General features: G+C 36.8%; 2 protein-coding genes across 2 annotated transcripts; one reads left to right on the top strand and one right to left on the bottom strand.

The window, feature by feature from the left end:
* Positions 1–1361: 1361 nt before the first annotated feature.
* LOC137274175 (cyclin-G2-like) lies at positions 1362–8444 on the bottom strand. The gene is made up of 9 exons (XM_067807212.1): positions 8299–8444; positions 7741–8104; positions 7314–7379; positions 6627–6773; positions 6117–6191; positions 5434–5679; positions 5023–5127; positions 4013–4199; positions 1362–2814 (listed from the first exon to the last, which is right to left on the bottom strand). Exons 2-8 carry the CDS (start codon positions 7885–7887, stop codon positions 4017–4019), a joined length of 969 nt encoding a protein of 322 aa, XP_067663313.1. The 5' UTR covers positions 7888–8104; positions 8299–8444; the 3' UTR covers positions 1362–2814; positions 4013–4016.
* A 32-nt stretch (positions 8445–8476) lies between these two features.
* LOC137274172 (cyclin-I-like) lies at positions 8477–17407 on the top strand. The gene is made up of 7 exons (XM_067807210.1): positions 8477–8821; positions 10119–10257; positions 12452–12580; positions 12933–13007; positions 13308–13448; positions 14021–14251; positions 14440–17407. Exons 2-7 carry the CDS (start codon positions 10147–10149, stop codon positions 14737–14739), a joined length of 987 nt encoding a protein of 328 aa, XP_067663311.1. The 5' UTR covers positions 8477–8821; positions 10119–10146; the 3' UTR covers positions 14740–17407.
* Positions 17408–18367: the final 960 nt, after the last annotated feature.

Below are 18367 nucleotides of genomic sequence, written 5' to 3'. Positions count from 1 at the left end.
TGGGATCTTGAAAGGCATTATTGTGGTAGGTGTGGGATCTTGAAGGGCATTATTGTGGTGGATGTGGGATCTTGAAGGGCATTATTGTGGTGGATGTGGGATCTTGAAGGGCATTATTGTGGTAGGTGTGGGATCTTGTAGCGCATTATTGTGGTGGATGTGGGATCTTGAAGGGTATAATTGTGGTAGGTGTGGGATCTTGTAGCGCATTATTGTGGTGGACGTGGGATCTTGAAGGGTATTATTGTAGTGGGTGTGGGATCTTGAAGGCATTATTATAGTGGACGTGGGATCTTGAAGAGCATTATTGTGATAGATGTGGGATCTTGAAGAGCATTATTGTGATAGATGTGGGATCTTGAAGAGCATTATTGTGGTGGGTGTGTGGGATCTTGAAGGGCATTATTGTGGTGGGTGTGGGATCTTGAAGAGCATTATTGTGGTAGAGGTGAGATGTCGAAGACAATGTTTGTGGTAGGCTATCGGTAGGTGTTGGGTATCAGGTAGGGCTTTAGCAGTAGATGCGGGTGCCGAGCAAAACCAACAGGTTGGTATGGTATATCGCGGGAGGGCCTGTGGTAGAAGGTTCACGAGTGGGTCCTGTGGTGATTGTTTGTGGCGGCGAATCTCGACTACTGCTGGTAGATACCTACTGGTGAGGTAACTGAGGTTGTTGGTGATAGGATAGTATGGATCTTATGAGCAAGAACAGCTCCAATACCCTTTATGACATTATTGAAAGAACAAGCGGAATCAGATTCGATGTCACGAGCCACCAGTCAACGAAATTAACACAAAGTACTTTTATCTGACAACTTCACAAGTTCTATACGCAGTATCTTTTATGAACACTTCTTTCAATACATGGCCGCAACATGGGAGAGAACTCTTACTTCCTTGATAACCTGAGGGACGTCTCCAAACACCATCAACTTTAAATGCATAATGCTACATTCATGAACGTTAGTAGTAACCCACGGTGATATAGAAATATGTACGACACGTAAACACTGCTATATCCAAAGACCTGGAAAATTAATAACGCATTCCTGGGATTATACATCAATGTGTTTAAAGGCATATATTGCTTTACACATACGGCTCCAGGTGACAACACTAAAAACTAATAAAATATACATACTTCCTGGATGATTCATTTAGCTTCTATGGCCCTTATTCTCGAAAGGTCCGCAGCCCTAAGAATTCTTGACTTCGATCATAGCCAGTGTGTTAGGAACAGGCTTGAGAAGTTCGATGGTTCTGAAGGTCTCCAGAATAGCCAGTCAGTTTAATAACTTCTACTGCTTTGAGTTTAGTTTGGACACAGGTGTGATTCCCAACAGAAGAGGAAGACACTGCCTCAAATTTCTATAAAATTTATTTGTGGTATAAAATGGACTACAGGAACATGGATCATCATACATGAAGTTTTCAAGTGCCATAAGATCACATATACTTACACAATGATTCTTTTACAGCCATAACATAGGAAACAGTAACAATAACAATGCATTAACCCAAGGATTAAGTTACAAAAGTGAGATGATGGCAAGGAATGCTTGGTTTTCAAACTAAATTTCAAACACCATTTATCTGCTGTCCCGTCATGGGCTCCACTAATGAATGAGAACACTTGTTTGTACATGATAAAACATGTTCTTGATAAATAATCAATGGTAATAAATAAAATCAACACTTTCATACACCTTCATTACATGAAAAATAATTATTGCACCTTATGCATGTTAAGCCTTAAACAACGCTATAAGCTTTCATGAAAACTGAGATATACACAATCTATTTCATTTATCACTAAAATGTACAATACCGTATTAAAATATATTTTTTCATTAATGATTAGATAAAAAACTATACAACATGGCTACCACTCTAACTTGGGATGGGGGTGTGAAGACAAATATATTAAGTTTTCTGACTAGGTTTTTCATAACTAATCACAATAAATACTGTCCCCCAAAATTCATCATGTAAATTGTAATTAGTAAATCTGAAGGGGATCTTATATTAAATGTACCTCAGTAGAACAACGAAAAGCAATGACAGTTGGAAACACAAACTATGTCCAAAATGCCTATCCCACAGGGACTCCTTAGCTGCATTTTTCCAGAATAAGTAGTTCATATGATACTTCCTGAAAGTGTTGGTGAACATGGCGATATGCAGTTCTTGATATAAAAATGCTGCATTAGTGTTAAATTAACCAAGTTCATTAAACCAGTAGTTTGATAAAAATCACAGAGAATCCTTGAACACTTTGTTAATCTGAAGATAATGATTGGGACATTTTCCATTTCATTACAAACTGGTTAAAACTTACTGGACAGTGACCTTTAATAACTTTTAACAAGTGGCCAACTATGACGTGTTACAAGGATAGTTTTCTCATGACTAAGGTAAAACAAAAAAGCATAAAAAAAGATCTAAAAATATTACTCAAAATAGGATTGTAATGTTTTCTGTGTTCAGTACCTGGGTACAATTTTATGAAGTGTTTTTATCTCAGTTGTAAGTGAACACCTTGAGGGTGGGTATTTCAATCTTATCACAGACAAGTAAATGAAATGATTCAATATACAATGAATGATGATGTGAATGATGAGATTCATCATGGTATAATAACAACTTGATTCATTTTGAGGTGAGCACTTTCTAATGGATCTCACTGACTAATGAAAATAACTTTGATTAAAATTTGATTGGATCAGTTATGCCCCAACTCTCCACTGAAACAATGACGAACAGGCTAATTGTCCAAGTTGACTCATTTCTTTACTCTGGATTTGATGATGTAATCTGAAACATTGAAAGGTCAGATTCGTGAAATAAAACTAATTTCATACTCTTGTAGCTAACACTTTAAGCAAGACACTGATCAAAACTAACAATGACATTCTCCTTACGAATGGATCATGGAAATTGAAAACTTAGAGAACAGCACATTACACATGTGAATGTTAAATGTTTGTGAATAAATACCAAAAAATCACAGCATAGATACCGGGATCACCTTGACTAAAAAATAAATGTGAGACAGGTGTACTGAAATTATTCTGTGAGAACTGTAAACTGTCCTTGACATGTTCCAGTTAGGCTCAAATTTAAAATACATGTATCAATATTCTTGTTTTACAACCATTGTTTCTTAACAATGATTCCTAGTGAGGCAATGTTTGGATTCAAGATGGGTTCACGCAGTTAGGCTGGGGAGACTTCTTGCCTCCATTCAGTAGGTAACAAAAACATGAAATTCTAGTACAAACTGTCGGAATACTATTTAGACTGGACAGCTGTCTTATGTACTGACGGGTGACAGCAAGTGTTCACATATCCTTAAAAATCCCATAGAACTAATATATTGAAGTCCTTTTGCAATATTTTCATTGTTTTTTTAATTGTTTCAAGTCTTATGCTCTCAGTGATTATGAACATTGAGTTGAGGATATTTTGGACTGTAAGAAATAGTTCAGTTGCATCTAAATTTGTTTCCATAGTTGCTCATAAACTGCACTTTCTGGATATTTTTTCATGAGACAGTATGCATGGACTGATAACTTTGACAATGGGCAATTTTCAAGATTATTAACTATTACCTGAATTTTGAATGGGCCACTGCCCTTGTATCAACAGTAAACTTTCAAATTTTAATGGGCCATTTTTCATACTAACATGCAAAATGGCACCATGGCCCCTGCTTTTCCCAAACCCTGAGTATGCCATCTATTTGTGATGTAAGTAAAATGTAATTTGTTCTCTTCAGGTTACAAAAACATTTTAGGTTCAGATTTATCAACCATATTTTAGTGAGCATAATTTGACATAAACTGATATAACTGAATATATACTCACCCTCGTGGGGGACTATTCTAAACTACTTTTTTCATTCTGAGATTACTGGTGAGTGGACAAGTGTGTTTGCAAGCAACATGCAAGAACTGACAAAGTATTTCTTCTCTATAAAAATCATTTCTCAAAGAATAGTTATGCTTGTTACCTGTCTAGTAGGAGCTGATTTCAGTTATGGATGGAAGTTCACTTTCCCCTTCCGAGCTTGGTCGTGATCGGATTTTCAGGAATGGGAAGAAAACAGATGGACGGCGTGATTGACTAACTTGGAGTCCATTTTCCTTTAAACTTTGGCCAAGGAGATCTTTGCATTCGAATAACTCAGAATCTTGGATCTGTTACAACAAAGATTGAACATTATTTACTGAAAGATGTTCAGTCATATAATTAAAAATGAACAAAGTTTGACATGAAATAGTACTGGTTATTGGTTCTTGACAAAATATTTAAATCTAAACTTTCACCATGTTATAAACTTATATAAAACATAGCTACCACTAAAAACATGGTTATATAACTATCAAACAATGTCGAGACTTTGACACTGCCTTTGCCTTTAACGAAGTCAAGAAATAGAACTTCAACACTTGTACCATAAACCTTGAGCTTTTGGGTAGCAATGCATGAAGTTCAGAAAGTACATTCATACAGACAGATCCAGGATCCTATATGAAAGCAAAACCCTCATAGGTTTACTGTGAAAATATGACTGTACCTGCAGTGTGGGAAATTTACTCTGGCCTTGTGGTCTCTGGCTGGTCCAAATTCACAAGGACCACTAAATGAAAAGTTTGCAGTGGTCCTGGTAGCAAGTGAATTTTGTATTGATAGTTAGATAAATCTAGAAATGTTATTTTGGACCAGTGACATACTGACAGCACTACCAATTATTGTCCACTCAGGGGTTCAGTGGTCGAGTGGGAAATTTTGAAAGGTTTCTTTCCGTGCACCTGTTACATATTAGGATCTGTGTTTTTGTCTTGCTTATTGATATTTCTGTTTTTGGTATACTTGGAATATCAAAACACTATAAATGAACAAAATCATTTCCAGTCCCATTTCATTTAACACAAGTACACATGGCTATAAATCAATATTTCAACTTCTATTCCAATAGCAGTTTTAATGTCATTTGTATGTGTGTATGGAATAACTTACATCACATATTAACTGTAGATGTATCAAAATGAGTCTAGTCTCAGCAGCAATATTTCCTTGTTTCTCCAGTATGTGACAAAGTATACAAAATGCAAGTGTTGGTGCCTGCAAATAGAAATATTTTGGTTAATGCAAACTTAGAAATAAAGATTGTCCTATCCAAAGCTCAGTATATGTGAAACAGTGATAAAATAAAAAATGTGTTCTCTTCGTTTGGTCAGATACAGCATCAACTAATCACTTTGCCATGTACACACAATGTGCTTCAGTTCACATTTAACATGGTTTAACACCTATTTCAGCAGCATTTGTTGAAAATCACTCTTTATATGTGTTCTTGTACTCATTTTATTAAAAAAAAAGGTACGAACATTATCGATGTTTTATCAATCATAATCGTAACAAACATACCCTGAATACTGTACTTTCTTCTAGTTTGGTAAAGCTTTCAGCCATATGGATGAGACTGTCAAGACAAAGAGATGTATGATGAAACTGAGCAAACAGTTTTTCAAACAGTCTGATGAAAGTGAGGTAGTTGGTTTTTGGAATATCCCATTTGAGTTTCTGTAGAATGACAACCTCCATTCTGCAGAGATCTGATGATGTCCACTTGTTCCCATGTAAATATGCAAGTTCACTGCCACTTGGAATTTCCTGAAGCAGACAGGTTTTTTGTTAATTTAGCTTCATGACAACATCAAACAAATAATCATATAGTAAACTGAGAAAACTAAAACTTCATATTACAGTTTATTTACAGTTAGTCTTTTCTTCTGCTTACCATACCTACTTTGAGTGATATATTTATATGTCTTAGGTTCAGGTGAGTCTAGAATACAGTAGGCACATAAACAATCACATTTCTGAGTCATTTAGCTTGTTATCCATAACTCTCAGATTCTGAATGGAACAATCAACAAAATACACATTTGACTAAAATAGAAAGGGGGAGATCATTCCCTGAGGTTCATAACCAATTACAGATGAAGGAATGCATTTAATTTATACATTGGTGTGTATCATGACAATTGTAACACCTGAAAATGTAGAACGAGCCAGTGGCCCATAACAAGAATAAACTCATCCATTACCTCCTCTTCTAAATGCAATTTTGATGAAATGAAAAAACAAGCAGCGGCAACACATGATAGATACTTCTGTTGAACCTGTGGGGGAAAATATAATGCAACACTTCAAACACTGCTGTGGGAAAAATACAACTCTTGTGGAATGTCATAAAGGCACCTATACACAGATTAGTTAGATCATTTATTTAGTTAAACTGCTCTATAGACTTGGGAGCCTTGAACATTTCTTAAACTGTTCTAAGTGCTTGTAACCTTTCTTTCACAATGCACTCAAATTATAACAGTAAAAATGCACTAGCACTGTTTAGAGGTTAAGCCAGGAGACCTATCATGAACAAAGGATACTGACTAAAGCAGCTTCAGTCAAGTACAGAGTCTGTTTAATGGACATTCAAACAAAAACATAAATTTCAAAATTACTACAATACATTTTCAAAAGAAATACTCTCTTTACAATTACAGTTCTATACAAAAAAAGAAAACACATATCCCTTTAAAATAGTTCAGACTTACACGGACAAGAGACATAAAAGAGTCCAAGACATTGAGAGATGTTGCAAACACATCACTAGTCCCACCAAAGAACAAATGCAGGCATCGAATAATAGTGACAGCTCTTAGTCTCAGATCCATGCCATGACCACTTGGAGCCAGTCTTTTCTGTAAGTGCAAAATTCCAATCATCATGAATCTATCTTTAAAATCAGAACACTACACCTCTACACTTAATCCACTTACACAGTCACATAAGCATAGAACATTTATGATTTACTCCAGTATGGTTGACAATGTAACCCTCATAGTGTTATCAACAATTCATTCACTTATATCTGACTCTATAATGAGTGAGACAAATGAATATAAGACATTTCATTAGCTCTTTTCAACATATTGGGAGGACATTCTTCTAAATGTTGTTAATTTACTAAAATATCTAGAGACATTTAAGAAAAAACATATGTTATATAATAAATCATATAGTCTGATATAATAAATTACATGGTCTCTGGAAACATTTACTGATTTGAATCCATGTAATTTAAACAAACATAAAATGTCATGAAAGAACATTTTAAGTGATGAACGTAATCAGTCATCAGTGGTAAGATAGCTCTGTACCATCATGAATTGAATAAAATTTCATTAAAATTGCAACCATCCTAAAGCCTCACCCCACCTTCAAATCACAGTAATATTTACCAAGGTTGGGGGATCCACTGGGAGTGTTTTCATTGCTTCTTTAACTTCTCTGTATATCTCTGAGAGCTGAAAAATGCAATATAGATAAAACTACATAGTACTATATTATGAAATAAGACGTACGAAATTACAAAAACAAAGCAAGTACATCTAAAGGATATATCCTAATTTTACATATGCAGTATCCGATAGATTTATTGAAGCAAAGGCGATTGCTCTAAAATGTCTACCTGACAAAGGTATAAATCTACATCATCCAAAAAGTCCAACTGTCGTATACTATATGGAACTCTTAACTTCAGAACATACATTCATGATGATTTGACCTGAACAAATATACAAAACCAAAGCCGATCATTGTGAAATCTCAGAAAGTGATGCACTGAAAGAGGTAGGAAGAATAATGGATAACATATGTATTTCAAACCTTTTCTGACGACACCTGAGACTGAATATTTAGACGATTTAGTAATAAAGGACAATCGTCCAGAGATGGGCTGTTGTCGTCTGCAGGCGACTTCGCAGACGTAAACACTATCTCGTGTTTTGGTGTGATTTCTCTCTTGACGACCATTGTTCCTCTGTTTTCAAAGCAGCTAGTTCTGTTCTTCCCCCTGCATATGAAGACTTCATCCAAGAAGGAAGACTATCAAAGTGTTCTTTGCTTAGCTGCTAGGATACCCGCCTATACCACCATTGTCACTCAGCTGTGTTTGACAGCTCAAATCTTTCGAATCTTGGCGGCTGTCCAGCAATTCAGTTAAGTTTGTAAAGCCGTGTTTCATTGGTTCCTATAAATAGAAAGTACAGTAGCTGTAAAGCTTCCCCGTCAGTGACCACGTTGATTGGTTAAGCGGAGATACCTTCTAACACAACAATTGTGATTGGATGACCGATCAATCTGCATAAAGCCCAAACAACCTTTATATCAACAAAACACACACAATAACAAGCTTAAATATACCCAATTGGGCAATTAACTTACATGTGTGCAGTTTTCCTTTGAATCTGAATTTTTAAGCGTCACTCGTTGTCTTTGTGTGTCCGAAAGGCAATCACTGACAGTCCGTGAACGGGCACCTGCCAGTTTTGACAGCTCTGGGTCTCCTCACAGTATGACATCAACTTTTTGTAACACTACGCAAAAGGTATAGTTCTCTCTGTAAATGCATTTTCAGTGCGTATGTGTGCACAGGGTTACTTGTTGGAGGTATATAAAGGTATACATATATGCTACTTCTTTGAATGTAGTGTTTATTCGTAAAATCAAATGCTGCGTGACGCTTTGAACACCAGTGTAGGGATAAATAGTGCGGTTTGTGGATCTCCGGTCGAGATCTAAATTTAGATCACAAACGGAACGTTCAGGAAAGTGGAATATCTTTCTCTTCATTTTAGTTTCGAAATAACAGAACCATGGGGGTACAGAAACAATAAATGTAACGTAACCAACGTTTATGGACCAGGGAGCGTCCTTTCTTCCAAAACTGTCCCCGGGTCTTTGTCAGGTACGTAATATTTTGTATTTTCTTAGATGTAGAGCCAGTCGGCTGATTTTGACAGTTCAGCGCTTTGTGACCTACATAGCAATTCGTTGGCTCACATCACAAAATGTCAAATAACTCATTGGTTTACAGCCAGTTGAATACACCAGTGAACTTATATGATATATCGTACATGACTAGTGGATTTGGACTAATTTTGAATTCTGTATAACAAGGCATTTTTCAGTATTTGCATTCACAATTTCCTAAGGACTAGAATTTCGTAATGGCGACGATGGATTTTCCCAAGGTCAATATCAGATTGAGCACTCTTAATATTTCCAGTGTGTAATTTCACGATTGTGGACATTTGTCATCACCAATAGATATCCTTAAACGTTATTAAGCTATCTTTCATAGCATGTATGTAAACATTAGGAATGAAAGTGTCTGCTGTCATTTCCTGGGTGTGATGTATCCTGTCATGAGTGACGTCAAATTTAACAAGAAGTGATTTTGACAGGGATGTGGAGAAATTAGAAAGCCTGTATTGGTGCTTGATATCACTGATGTTACCAAACATTGCACAAAGTGGCAGCATTAAACGACAGAAGTGACTTTACAAGTATGTTTTGGGGTTTTTCCACTTACAATATTGGTTTCCTGGTGGTATTGTAAAATGTATCTTTAATTACCAGTTTAACATACATTCCATTTAGAAATATTTCTTCCTGTATCACCTCTTAAACTTCATTCCTGCCAAATCATATATCACCTGAATATATATACCTCATATGATAAGGATTAGTTTTAACATGTTTCTTTCATTGTATTTGAACAAGCTCAAAGGCATATTCAGCTTCTTAGAATGCCTCTCAAAGAAATACTTCCTCATTTTAATTTAAGGGGGATATGGGCAGAAGTCTTACTGAATAAGCCATCAATATTTGCTGAGCTCATGAACTCTTTCAGGTAATCATGTGACCGTGATAATCTCAGCTGCTTAGCGCATTTGACTGTGTGAGCTATTTAATATTTTCAGTGTGTTAGTGTTATTTGTTTTGTGTGAAGACACGACTGTGCCATGTTACACATTGATACATATACAATCATTCACAGGACCCCTTCCTTATATGTAATGGTAGAGTTGTGAAAGAAAAGCGTTGTCAATTCCAGCCATGTTCTGTTGACACAACATGTTTCATAGGTATAAAGCTATTTTTTTAGACCCAGTTCATACCAAAGACATTTTGGTTTATATGCTGATGTATTAAGTGATCTGCCCAGAGAATGTTTCACCTAATAGTGTGTATGGTTTCAGGTATCGTGGTGCATCGTGGGGGGAGGAGATGCTGCTTCACAGTGGTTTGGATGCTAGGCACCTTGTGCAGATGCTGGGGGAGGCCTTGAACAAGGAGCAGGAACAGTGGAAACCAGTCTCATACAAAGCAACTTCAGAGGTACACAACGCTTACATAATGCTCAGTTTATCCTGCCTTCATTATCAAAATAACAAAGGCCAATTTATGTAGGTCTTGGTGTTTCTTTCAATACTCATTTGGAGGTACTTGTTCATGTTTGGCTGACAATAAGATGATGTTCTGGCCAAAATCTAGATCAATTAATTCTTGTAACTGTTAATCAGTAGTGATAAAACTCTTGATGGCTAGTAGTAAGTGACTTTCTCCATTTACGTTCAGCATTTGCCTTTTGGATTAAAAACGTTTGCATCTTAATCTACTGTAATTTGTAGTGTGAAAATTGTGCATCTCGTGATGTATGTTTGTTATGACTAAAAGCTTTGGATAAGTGAATTTGAAATGGCAGATCCTTCTCTGAAAATCAGGATTTAGATGTAGTCATTTCTTAATGTAAATAGGAAGGTATAATGTATGAAACATGGCCGCTAGTAATTAATATCAACATTTGAAGGGATAGAAAATAAAGAATAAAGTCTTTGTCTGATTTAAAGACAGTTGCATGAAGATGTTTTCGTAGCTGTTCTTATTTCAAGTCAGTGTTAGATAACACACGGTTACAAGTCTTATCCGAACTTGACATTAATTCCTGCCTGTGAACGTGTCACATTGCTGGATTTGTCCCGTTTCTGGTTTGCTTTTTGAAGATAATGGAGCACTGTTGTTATTGTTTTCTTATTTAAACAATGAATGTTGAACTGGGCAAAGATTCATATGAAGATGCAACTATTGGTACATTATTATTAAGTAGCTAAGAAACACAAATTTGACAACTGACAATTAAAATTAGCACTCAAGCAGTGTAAGTATGCACTGTTCTAGGCTTCGTTGACAGTTGCTCGTTCATTAACACTCACTTGATTTACCTAAGGGGTCACCACCAGGTCGTGTTGCATGGCCTGCCAGCTAGTAATTGGTTGTTATGCTGTTCTCAAGAGTTGGAGTGATATTGTTAACTGAGGTTTTTGTGGGGTCATTATCAGGTGGTATATCTTTCCTTGTATTGTCCACATTTAAGTAGCAGTGAGGGGGTGGGAAGCTTGGTACAATGGTTTAGATTGAGTCATGTTTGGACAGTGACAACTAACAATGTGGCTTTGTAGAAGTGATTTGTATTTCACTGAACAGTTCAAGCAAAATATGGAGAATTTTCAGATTGCCTGTCAAGTATTACTTATGAAACTTTGATAAAACATGGGTGTTCCATTACATTTCCATTGTTTTCATGGAGATTTTGTTTACAACTCAAACTATGTTGGGGACCACAGGACTTTTTCATGTTGCTATTGCTAATAGCTCTTGTCAGTAATTTTTTTTTTTGAGTGGCATAGATTAGCTTGTCAAGCACAATGTAAGTGATCAAGTAACTGCATTATATGTTAGTAAACTTCAGTGGCTAGGATCACCCAAAAGTGTTGGGGATTGGTTGATTATTTTGGAATTTTACTTTAAAGCATGTCCTGGTACAAGTAAAAAAATTAATGTTTCTTTTGTAATTCCCTAGTTAAATAGGTTACGTTGTCAAGTCATCAGATACTATTGTATATTTTTTCTCCAGTACTTAACCATATTACAATGGCCACTTCTTGACCTTGACATCAGCTGCAGATAGCTAGATTGTGTCAGTCCAAGAATACTTGTTTCAACATGCTTGTTAGACCAGTAGTATGGTTTCTGAGTGTTCTGTGGAAAGTCCTGGTAGTCACTGCCTTTAGACATGATATAAGGGACCGATTAGGATACAATATAAGTTCTCTTCCCAAGGCATGTATGTTCACAAGCCTTCCTCCCCAGTCATTTCAAGTCTACCTTTGTGTGCTCAAATAAGGCTATAGCATGTAGTGGTGGTGCAGTCATATTGTCTGTCTTGTGTGCAGCCACCATTTGTTCTGTTTACACTGAAATATTCCCAAAGTTTGACTGATAAATTATTTTCAAAGTGGTTCAGTTCGCAATCCAGTGACCCAAGTGTTTGTATGTCAAAATGGACACTCAGTTGAACAGAATGTCTGTGACTGAGATGTACCATTTGAAATGATTGCAGCCCAGTTATCACAAGGAAGTCATTTGTTTTCACATTCTGTGTAATGGTAGCCAGTCCAGGATAAGTAGTCTTGTCTAGATTAGTGTGTCTGGAAGATAAATATGAGCATGAAAAGACAATTGTACATTACAGGAGCTGAGTGGAGGGCATAGAGATGAAAAGGCATCATGGTTGGTGTTCCTCAACTCTAAGTTTCACTTCATGCCAGAAACTTTCAACTTGGCTGTATCCATTCTGGACCGATTCCTTCAACTTGTTAAGGTAAGTTGCAGATTAGCAAAACATTGATAACATCAAGCAGAATTCAGAGGTTTTCATATTAGTCCAACTACATGTCATGGAATATTTTGAATTCTTTAATTTTCCTTAAGAATTATATGAATAGTTTATCATGTTAAGTCCACAGAGGCAACTGAATCTTCCATGATAATTTTCTTGCAAATGACTACGAAACATTATTCAGTCAAGTGTATTTCCACCTCAGTTTGCTCTTCATTTCATTATATCAAGTCTATATTTGACAGTTTGCACATTCTAGTAACCTTGATTTTGTTGGAAGTGTTTGTTGTTAGGGGAGTTCAGAGTTAAAGTGTTGATGTTTGTTCATGGCCAGGTTCGCCCCAAGTATCTGCACTGTGTCTCAGTCAGCTGTTTCTATATAGCTGCCAAAACACTGGAAGAAGATGAGGTTAGTGTTGTATCAGCAACTAGCTCATTTATGCTTAGATCAATGTGCCTTGCTTCTTTATAACTGAAATGTGTCTTGCCTTCATACTAAACGATTTTAGGAGTATTTATAAAATGTTTTGTTGGAAAAGAATTTTGATATTCTTCATAATGAAGTATTGAAGTTATTAAAAACATATAGTATGTGTACTATTTGTAACTGCTTCCTATTCAATGAATGAACACTAGTCTGTGAAAACAGTATGAAGCCAGCTAGTGGCTGCCAGGTTCTGTGGAACTGATAAGTGATGTGGTGTTACAGATGATCCCCAGCACCCTGGATCTTGTGAGGCAAAGTGAGTGTGGCTGCTCCGTTTCGGAGGTTCTCCGTATGGAAGCAATAATTCTCAACAAGCTTGGCTGGAACCCAAAGCATGTCACAGCCATCAACTTTCTTCACATTGTAAGTTTCAATTTCGATTTTACTCACATGAAACCCCAGTAGATACTGTGAACAGTATTAAGATATCTGGTGGTTCTTAAACTTGTTAAGGATGGATTATCTCAAGGGCTGAAACTACTAACAGTCAGCTTGTAAACGTCACTGCATTAGTCCTTACTGAAGCACCTCACTGAGTCATCTTTTCATGATATTACATTCCAACACTGGAAACCAATACTAAGAGCACCTGTCACTGAAAAAATGATTGTGATTTTATAACTCTACAATTATTGTATATGTATTAATCTGAAAAGACATCAACTTTACATTGATTTATCAATTATTCAAGGATTGCACATTGCAGAAGTTCTGATGTAACCACCTCTCATTTGTTGCTCTCACTCAGTTATAGAGCGTCAGTGTCGAGCAGAGAAACCTTCTGATCTCTAATGGTGGTGTTACGTAGTACACTGGCACTGGATTGCCAGTCATTATGTACTTTTGTCATATAGATAGAATGTTGTAGCAGGTTCTGTATGTTATGTTTGTGATATTAGCATGTCTGTATCATGTACTGTTTGTATCTTTGACAGATCCATGCTGTGCTGATGAGACATCACCCCCACCTGTTGGACAGTCTGATACAGATGACCCCCTCAAGTCACATGACCATTCTTACACGCAAACTGTTTGCGTGTCTATGCTGTCACCATCTGCTTACCTTCCGACCTGTGAGCCTCGTTTTGGCTCTGATCAGTTTGGAAATTGAGCAGATAACAGCAGCATGGCTGCCTAGCATCATTTTGCTGCAGAAGATGACCAAGGTGAAAAAGTTGTCCTTTGTGCTCTTACATTTATTGGACGTAAGTGTTTGGTGGGGAGCATAACTTATCTGGGTATAATTATTTTTTTCCCCAACCTTGTTTGAAGCTGATGGATCAGTGATCACATGTAATAAGAATACCAAAGCAATTTTGCAACAATTTCACTATTTGGCTTTGTCTTTTTTCAGGTTGATAGTCAAGATCTCATTCGTTGTCGAGAGGTTGTAGCCCAATTCCTCGAGCATCGCCGCCAGAGAGTCACTTCGTACAAGTTCAAGCCTGTGCCTGTGAGGAATAAGTCGAAGAAGCGCAAAGTGGCTCCCAGCAGCAGTGATGAGGAAGAGGAGTTCTATGATGGATTCAAACGTCTTTACAACGAAGAATCCTGCTCTTTTGATAAACCGATGAGGGGCTCATGTGGATCAGAGATGCACCAGGATACTGACGGAGAACTGTATCCTCAAGTACAGACTATCTGTGCAAATTAGCAATCATAGATACCTGTGCAAATAGACACACAGTCTATCTGTACAGGGTTGTTTATGGTGTTTGTGTGGAAGCTGAAGCATTCTTCACAAACTTCTTAGCAAATGTTTTGGCAAGAAGATGACGTGAGCTGTCATGTACCAGATGAGCAAGTCGTGAGTGTTCATAGTTAATCTTCCTCTGCTGAACATCTCTGCAGTTTGCACATTTAGTGTTGTCTTTGTTGTTGTCGAGGCAGAAAGTATTCCTTATTGTGTAACTTTAATGGTCTTGTTCTAAGCACAGTTTATTGACTATTTTATTACTGCAAGTAGTCTTGTATGGTGGTTTAATACGTTTTACAGGTTTTATGATTATCTTACCTCCATCTTGAAAACTTTAATTTTACTATATGAGGAGATTGGGCATAATCTCAAACCAATGTGAGAACAGTTTTTATTTTGAGATTCTTGAAAATGGAAGTTGGTTGTTTTACAATAGGTTAAGCCACCATATAAAAAGCATAAATGTTTTAATTTTCATATATGCTAAGTCTGAACCTGGCCGTTGACATAATCACTAAGTATCAGTAAGCAACAGTGCAAGGTCAGTAAAAATGAAACAAATTCTTTAAAAAAAAGAAAAAAAAGTACAAAGAAAGAAACACACGAAAAAAGTCAATTGTCTTTCATTGTGTCATTGTGTATCTCATACTATATTAGTCCTGTTGTCTTAAGTTGAAACTCTACTCGCTGTAGGATAACAGACATTCTTTGCTTTTGAAACAAACATCTATATGGGAAGCCATGTTGCATCAAAAGGCAGCAGAGAGTTTCGTGTCAACACCTGAGATCCATGGTGTTGTGGACCAGTCTAAGTATTCAGTTGTATAGGCTGTACATATTATGCTTGATGGACACCAGAAATGCTTGTTTTCATAGGGAAAAGACATTAAGTGTTTGGCCATATAGTGTTGTATATAGTCTTGTAATTGGTTTGGCCATTTTACTTTAGAGAAAATAGTACTTGTTATTAACAGAACTATTTATTGTCACGCAGACACCTGAAGCAAATTTCCTGGCTGTCAGATTATCAGCAACAGCCGGATAATCTAACAAGAAAACTGTACATAGTAACCATCAGAATAATATATTGATATGTATGATACTCAAAGTCACTTGTGACATGATCAGTGTTAAATCCATCCATGACTTAAAAAAGTCCAATAAAACAAGCATTTCTGTTGTCAGACTAATCTTATAGTAATATATTGTGAAAAGCTGTAAGTATAGAAGCCATTTTGATACTTCATGAACAGTTAATGACTGAGCCTGAGTCAAACAAAATGTATATGATGGTGTCATTGTAATATATCATGAGAGTGTGCACGACTAACAGAGCTCAACTCCAGTCCTGCTCACGATGAAGGTCAGGACTTGGGTTGTGAATCATTTGTGACTGGTCAGAAAAGTTCTCCTGGAGAGACTGCAAACCCATGTGGCTCACATGAGCCTTTCAATACCATCGATTTATTCCCCATAAAACTCTGGCAAGCAGATTTTCGAAGTTCCTTATTTCTGAAATTTCCCTATGTACATCATGTAAAATACCTTCATTGCACTTCCACATTGTAAATTTCATCACAGTTCATTTCATTATGTAAAAAATATCAGTTCAGCCTTTTTGATATTCTTCATAAATCAGTTTGCGACATGGTACCTGTTAAGTAATAGATCCAACTGGATACAATCAAACTAGGGTACTGCAAGTTGAGCTGGCTGCAGCGAGTTGAGCTCTAGTTGGTTATTCAAGAACGAGTCCCAACTCCCGGAACATCTTCAAGAACAAACTGTATTGTCATTTCTATGGTGCTCTTGTGATGAACAGTGAAACCTGCTTCGAAGTAAAGCTAACAGAAGTAAGTCTGCGTGGACACACCTGGTGTATAGGACACAGTGATGCAGTGAGTGAACCTTGAATGCTTGTGGTCAGTCATCTTCACATTCATGTCTCGTTCACCAAAGAGCTAGTTCTTTTGTTTTATTTTATATCTATGTTAAATTCTTTACGCAGGGATTGTTTGATGTGATGCTTTGGACTGAAGTTTGGACTGAATTTCTAAACTAAGACATTGCCACTGATATCTTCAAATGCTGTTTATTAATCTTGAAAAAAATTCCTTTTTTTCTTTAGATTTTAGTCTGAAGACTTGTTGTCATCTGGAATTGTTTTTCATTTGTTTTTCTGTTTTGTTGATTTATCATATCAACAGGTATATCTGAGTTTATTCCATGTGTACCCAGTATGGGGAAGGGGGTGTACCTGCATATTTCTACACACTGATTTTATTTGTTATGTTCACTTTGTCTGTTCTCTGAAGTTAGGCAGGTTTCACTGTAAATGAGATTTCCACATCTAACCAGGTTCCCTTGGTTACCACTGACTTGTCCTGAATGACCATCACTTGGCAGTCAGTGATGTTTATATGGGGTTATGTATGCAGAAGGTGAGTCTCGAGCTATTGTAAGCATTTGATTTCAATCTATGGGATGTATCAGAATGGAAGGATGAGCTTGTGCCCCGCTCCCCACCAGGTAAGGGGAGGTGCAGTGGTGGCTGTATGGTGTCCGATGTCAAGCATGAGTGATCTGCTGTACCAACAGCATGGCGAGATTAAATGACATCAAAACTTGAACATTTGTCGTTTTTCTTCTGCATAATTGCAGCAGGTAGATTCAGATTGGATATTGGAAGCAGTTGATTTGAATTTACCTTGACAGAGGTACTAAGTTACCTTGGACGATCTGAGATAATCCGGTCTTGATGACGTCATAATATTTCAGTGACGGAAATCAACACTTGTCAGTTAGTAGATTGTCTTGTATTGGCTCCATTGCTTTCCAGGTCTCCGTCAGTTGAGTAAAGTATTGCAGAAGGTTGTATCTTACAAACAAGCAGTATCCTTGCAATATTTACCGGAAAAGAAAACGTGTCATAAACAAAACAACTGGCTTTGTTGGCAACTTTGAACACAGGATATATTAAATGTTTTAAGGGATGAGAGGTTGCAAGGATATTCACTCCCTTAAAGTTCATTCCTACTATAACACACAAAAATAAAATTCACAAACCTTTCTGTTCAGCATGCATTATTAACACACAACTCAGTACTAAATGGTCAACGGAACGTTTCATCAATAAGAATATATTGCAGGCTCGTGATGGTATTAACGCGGTTTGAGTACAATGTGTGAAGCATTTCTGGTGTACCCCAGTCATGATATTACTGGACTATAGCTGAAGAAAGTGTCAAACCGAACTCCCTCATAACAGTTGTATGCACACATGGGTAGCGCCTACTGTTTCAGAGCTGTGCCAGCTGTCACTGGTATTACGCAGCTCCAAATGGGATTCTGATAATGACATCTGTTGATCGGATTACTCATCTCCATTTGATCATTACAATAAATAAGAACGAAAATACATAGCAAAATTATAGCATCCGATTTCTGTGTAACGAGATCTTCACTACTGTGCACGCTTAACAATGATTACGTGACTTTTTAATGGCATTTTAGAAATTGGGAAGTACAAAACTGAAAAAAAAAACTATGGATGACAGCTTGATTTATTTTCACTGGTGCGACGATT

The sequence above is a fragment of the Haliotis asinina genome, chromosome 2 (assembly GCF_037392515.1).
Source record: "Haliotis asinina isolate JCU_RB_2024 chromosome 2, JCU_Hal_asi_v2, whole genome shotgun sequence".
Classification (NCBI taxonomy): Eukaryota; Metazoa; Mollusca; class Gastropoda; order Lepetellida; family Haliotidae; genus Haliotis; species Haliotis asinina.
Note: the sequence above shows the minus strand (reverse complement) of the source record. Positions and strands in the feature narration are given on the sequence as shown.

Excerpts from the sequence above, each read along its gene's own strand:
- LOC137274175 (XM_067807212.1), bottom strand. The coding sequence starts at position 7,887 with ATGGTCGTCAAGAGAGAAATCACACCAAAACACGAGATAGTGTTTACG. Across the intron at positions 6,774-7,313 it reads CAGTGGATCCCCCAACCTTG|AAAAGACTGGCTCCAAGTGG; the intron begins GTAAATATTACT and ends TTGCACTTACAG. Across the intron at positions 4,200-5,022 it reads ATCTACAGTTAATATGTGAT|ATCCAAGATTCTGAGTTATT; the intron begins GTAAGTTATTCC and ends TTGTTGTAACAG.
- LOC137274172 (XM_067807210.1), top strand. The coding sequence starts at position 10,147 with ATGCTGCTTCACAGTGGTTTGGATGCTAGGCACCTTGTGCAGATGCTG. Across the intron at positions 10,258-12,451 it reads CATACAAAGCAACTTCAGAG|GAGCTGAGTGGAGGGCATAG; the intron begins GTACACAACGCT and ends TGTACATTACAG. Across the intron at positions 13,449-14,020 it reads CCATCAACTTTCTTCACATT|ATCCATGCTGTGCTGATGAG; the intron begins GTAAGTTTCAAT and ends TATCTTTGACAG.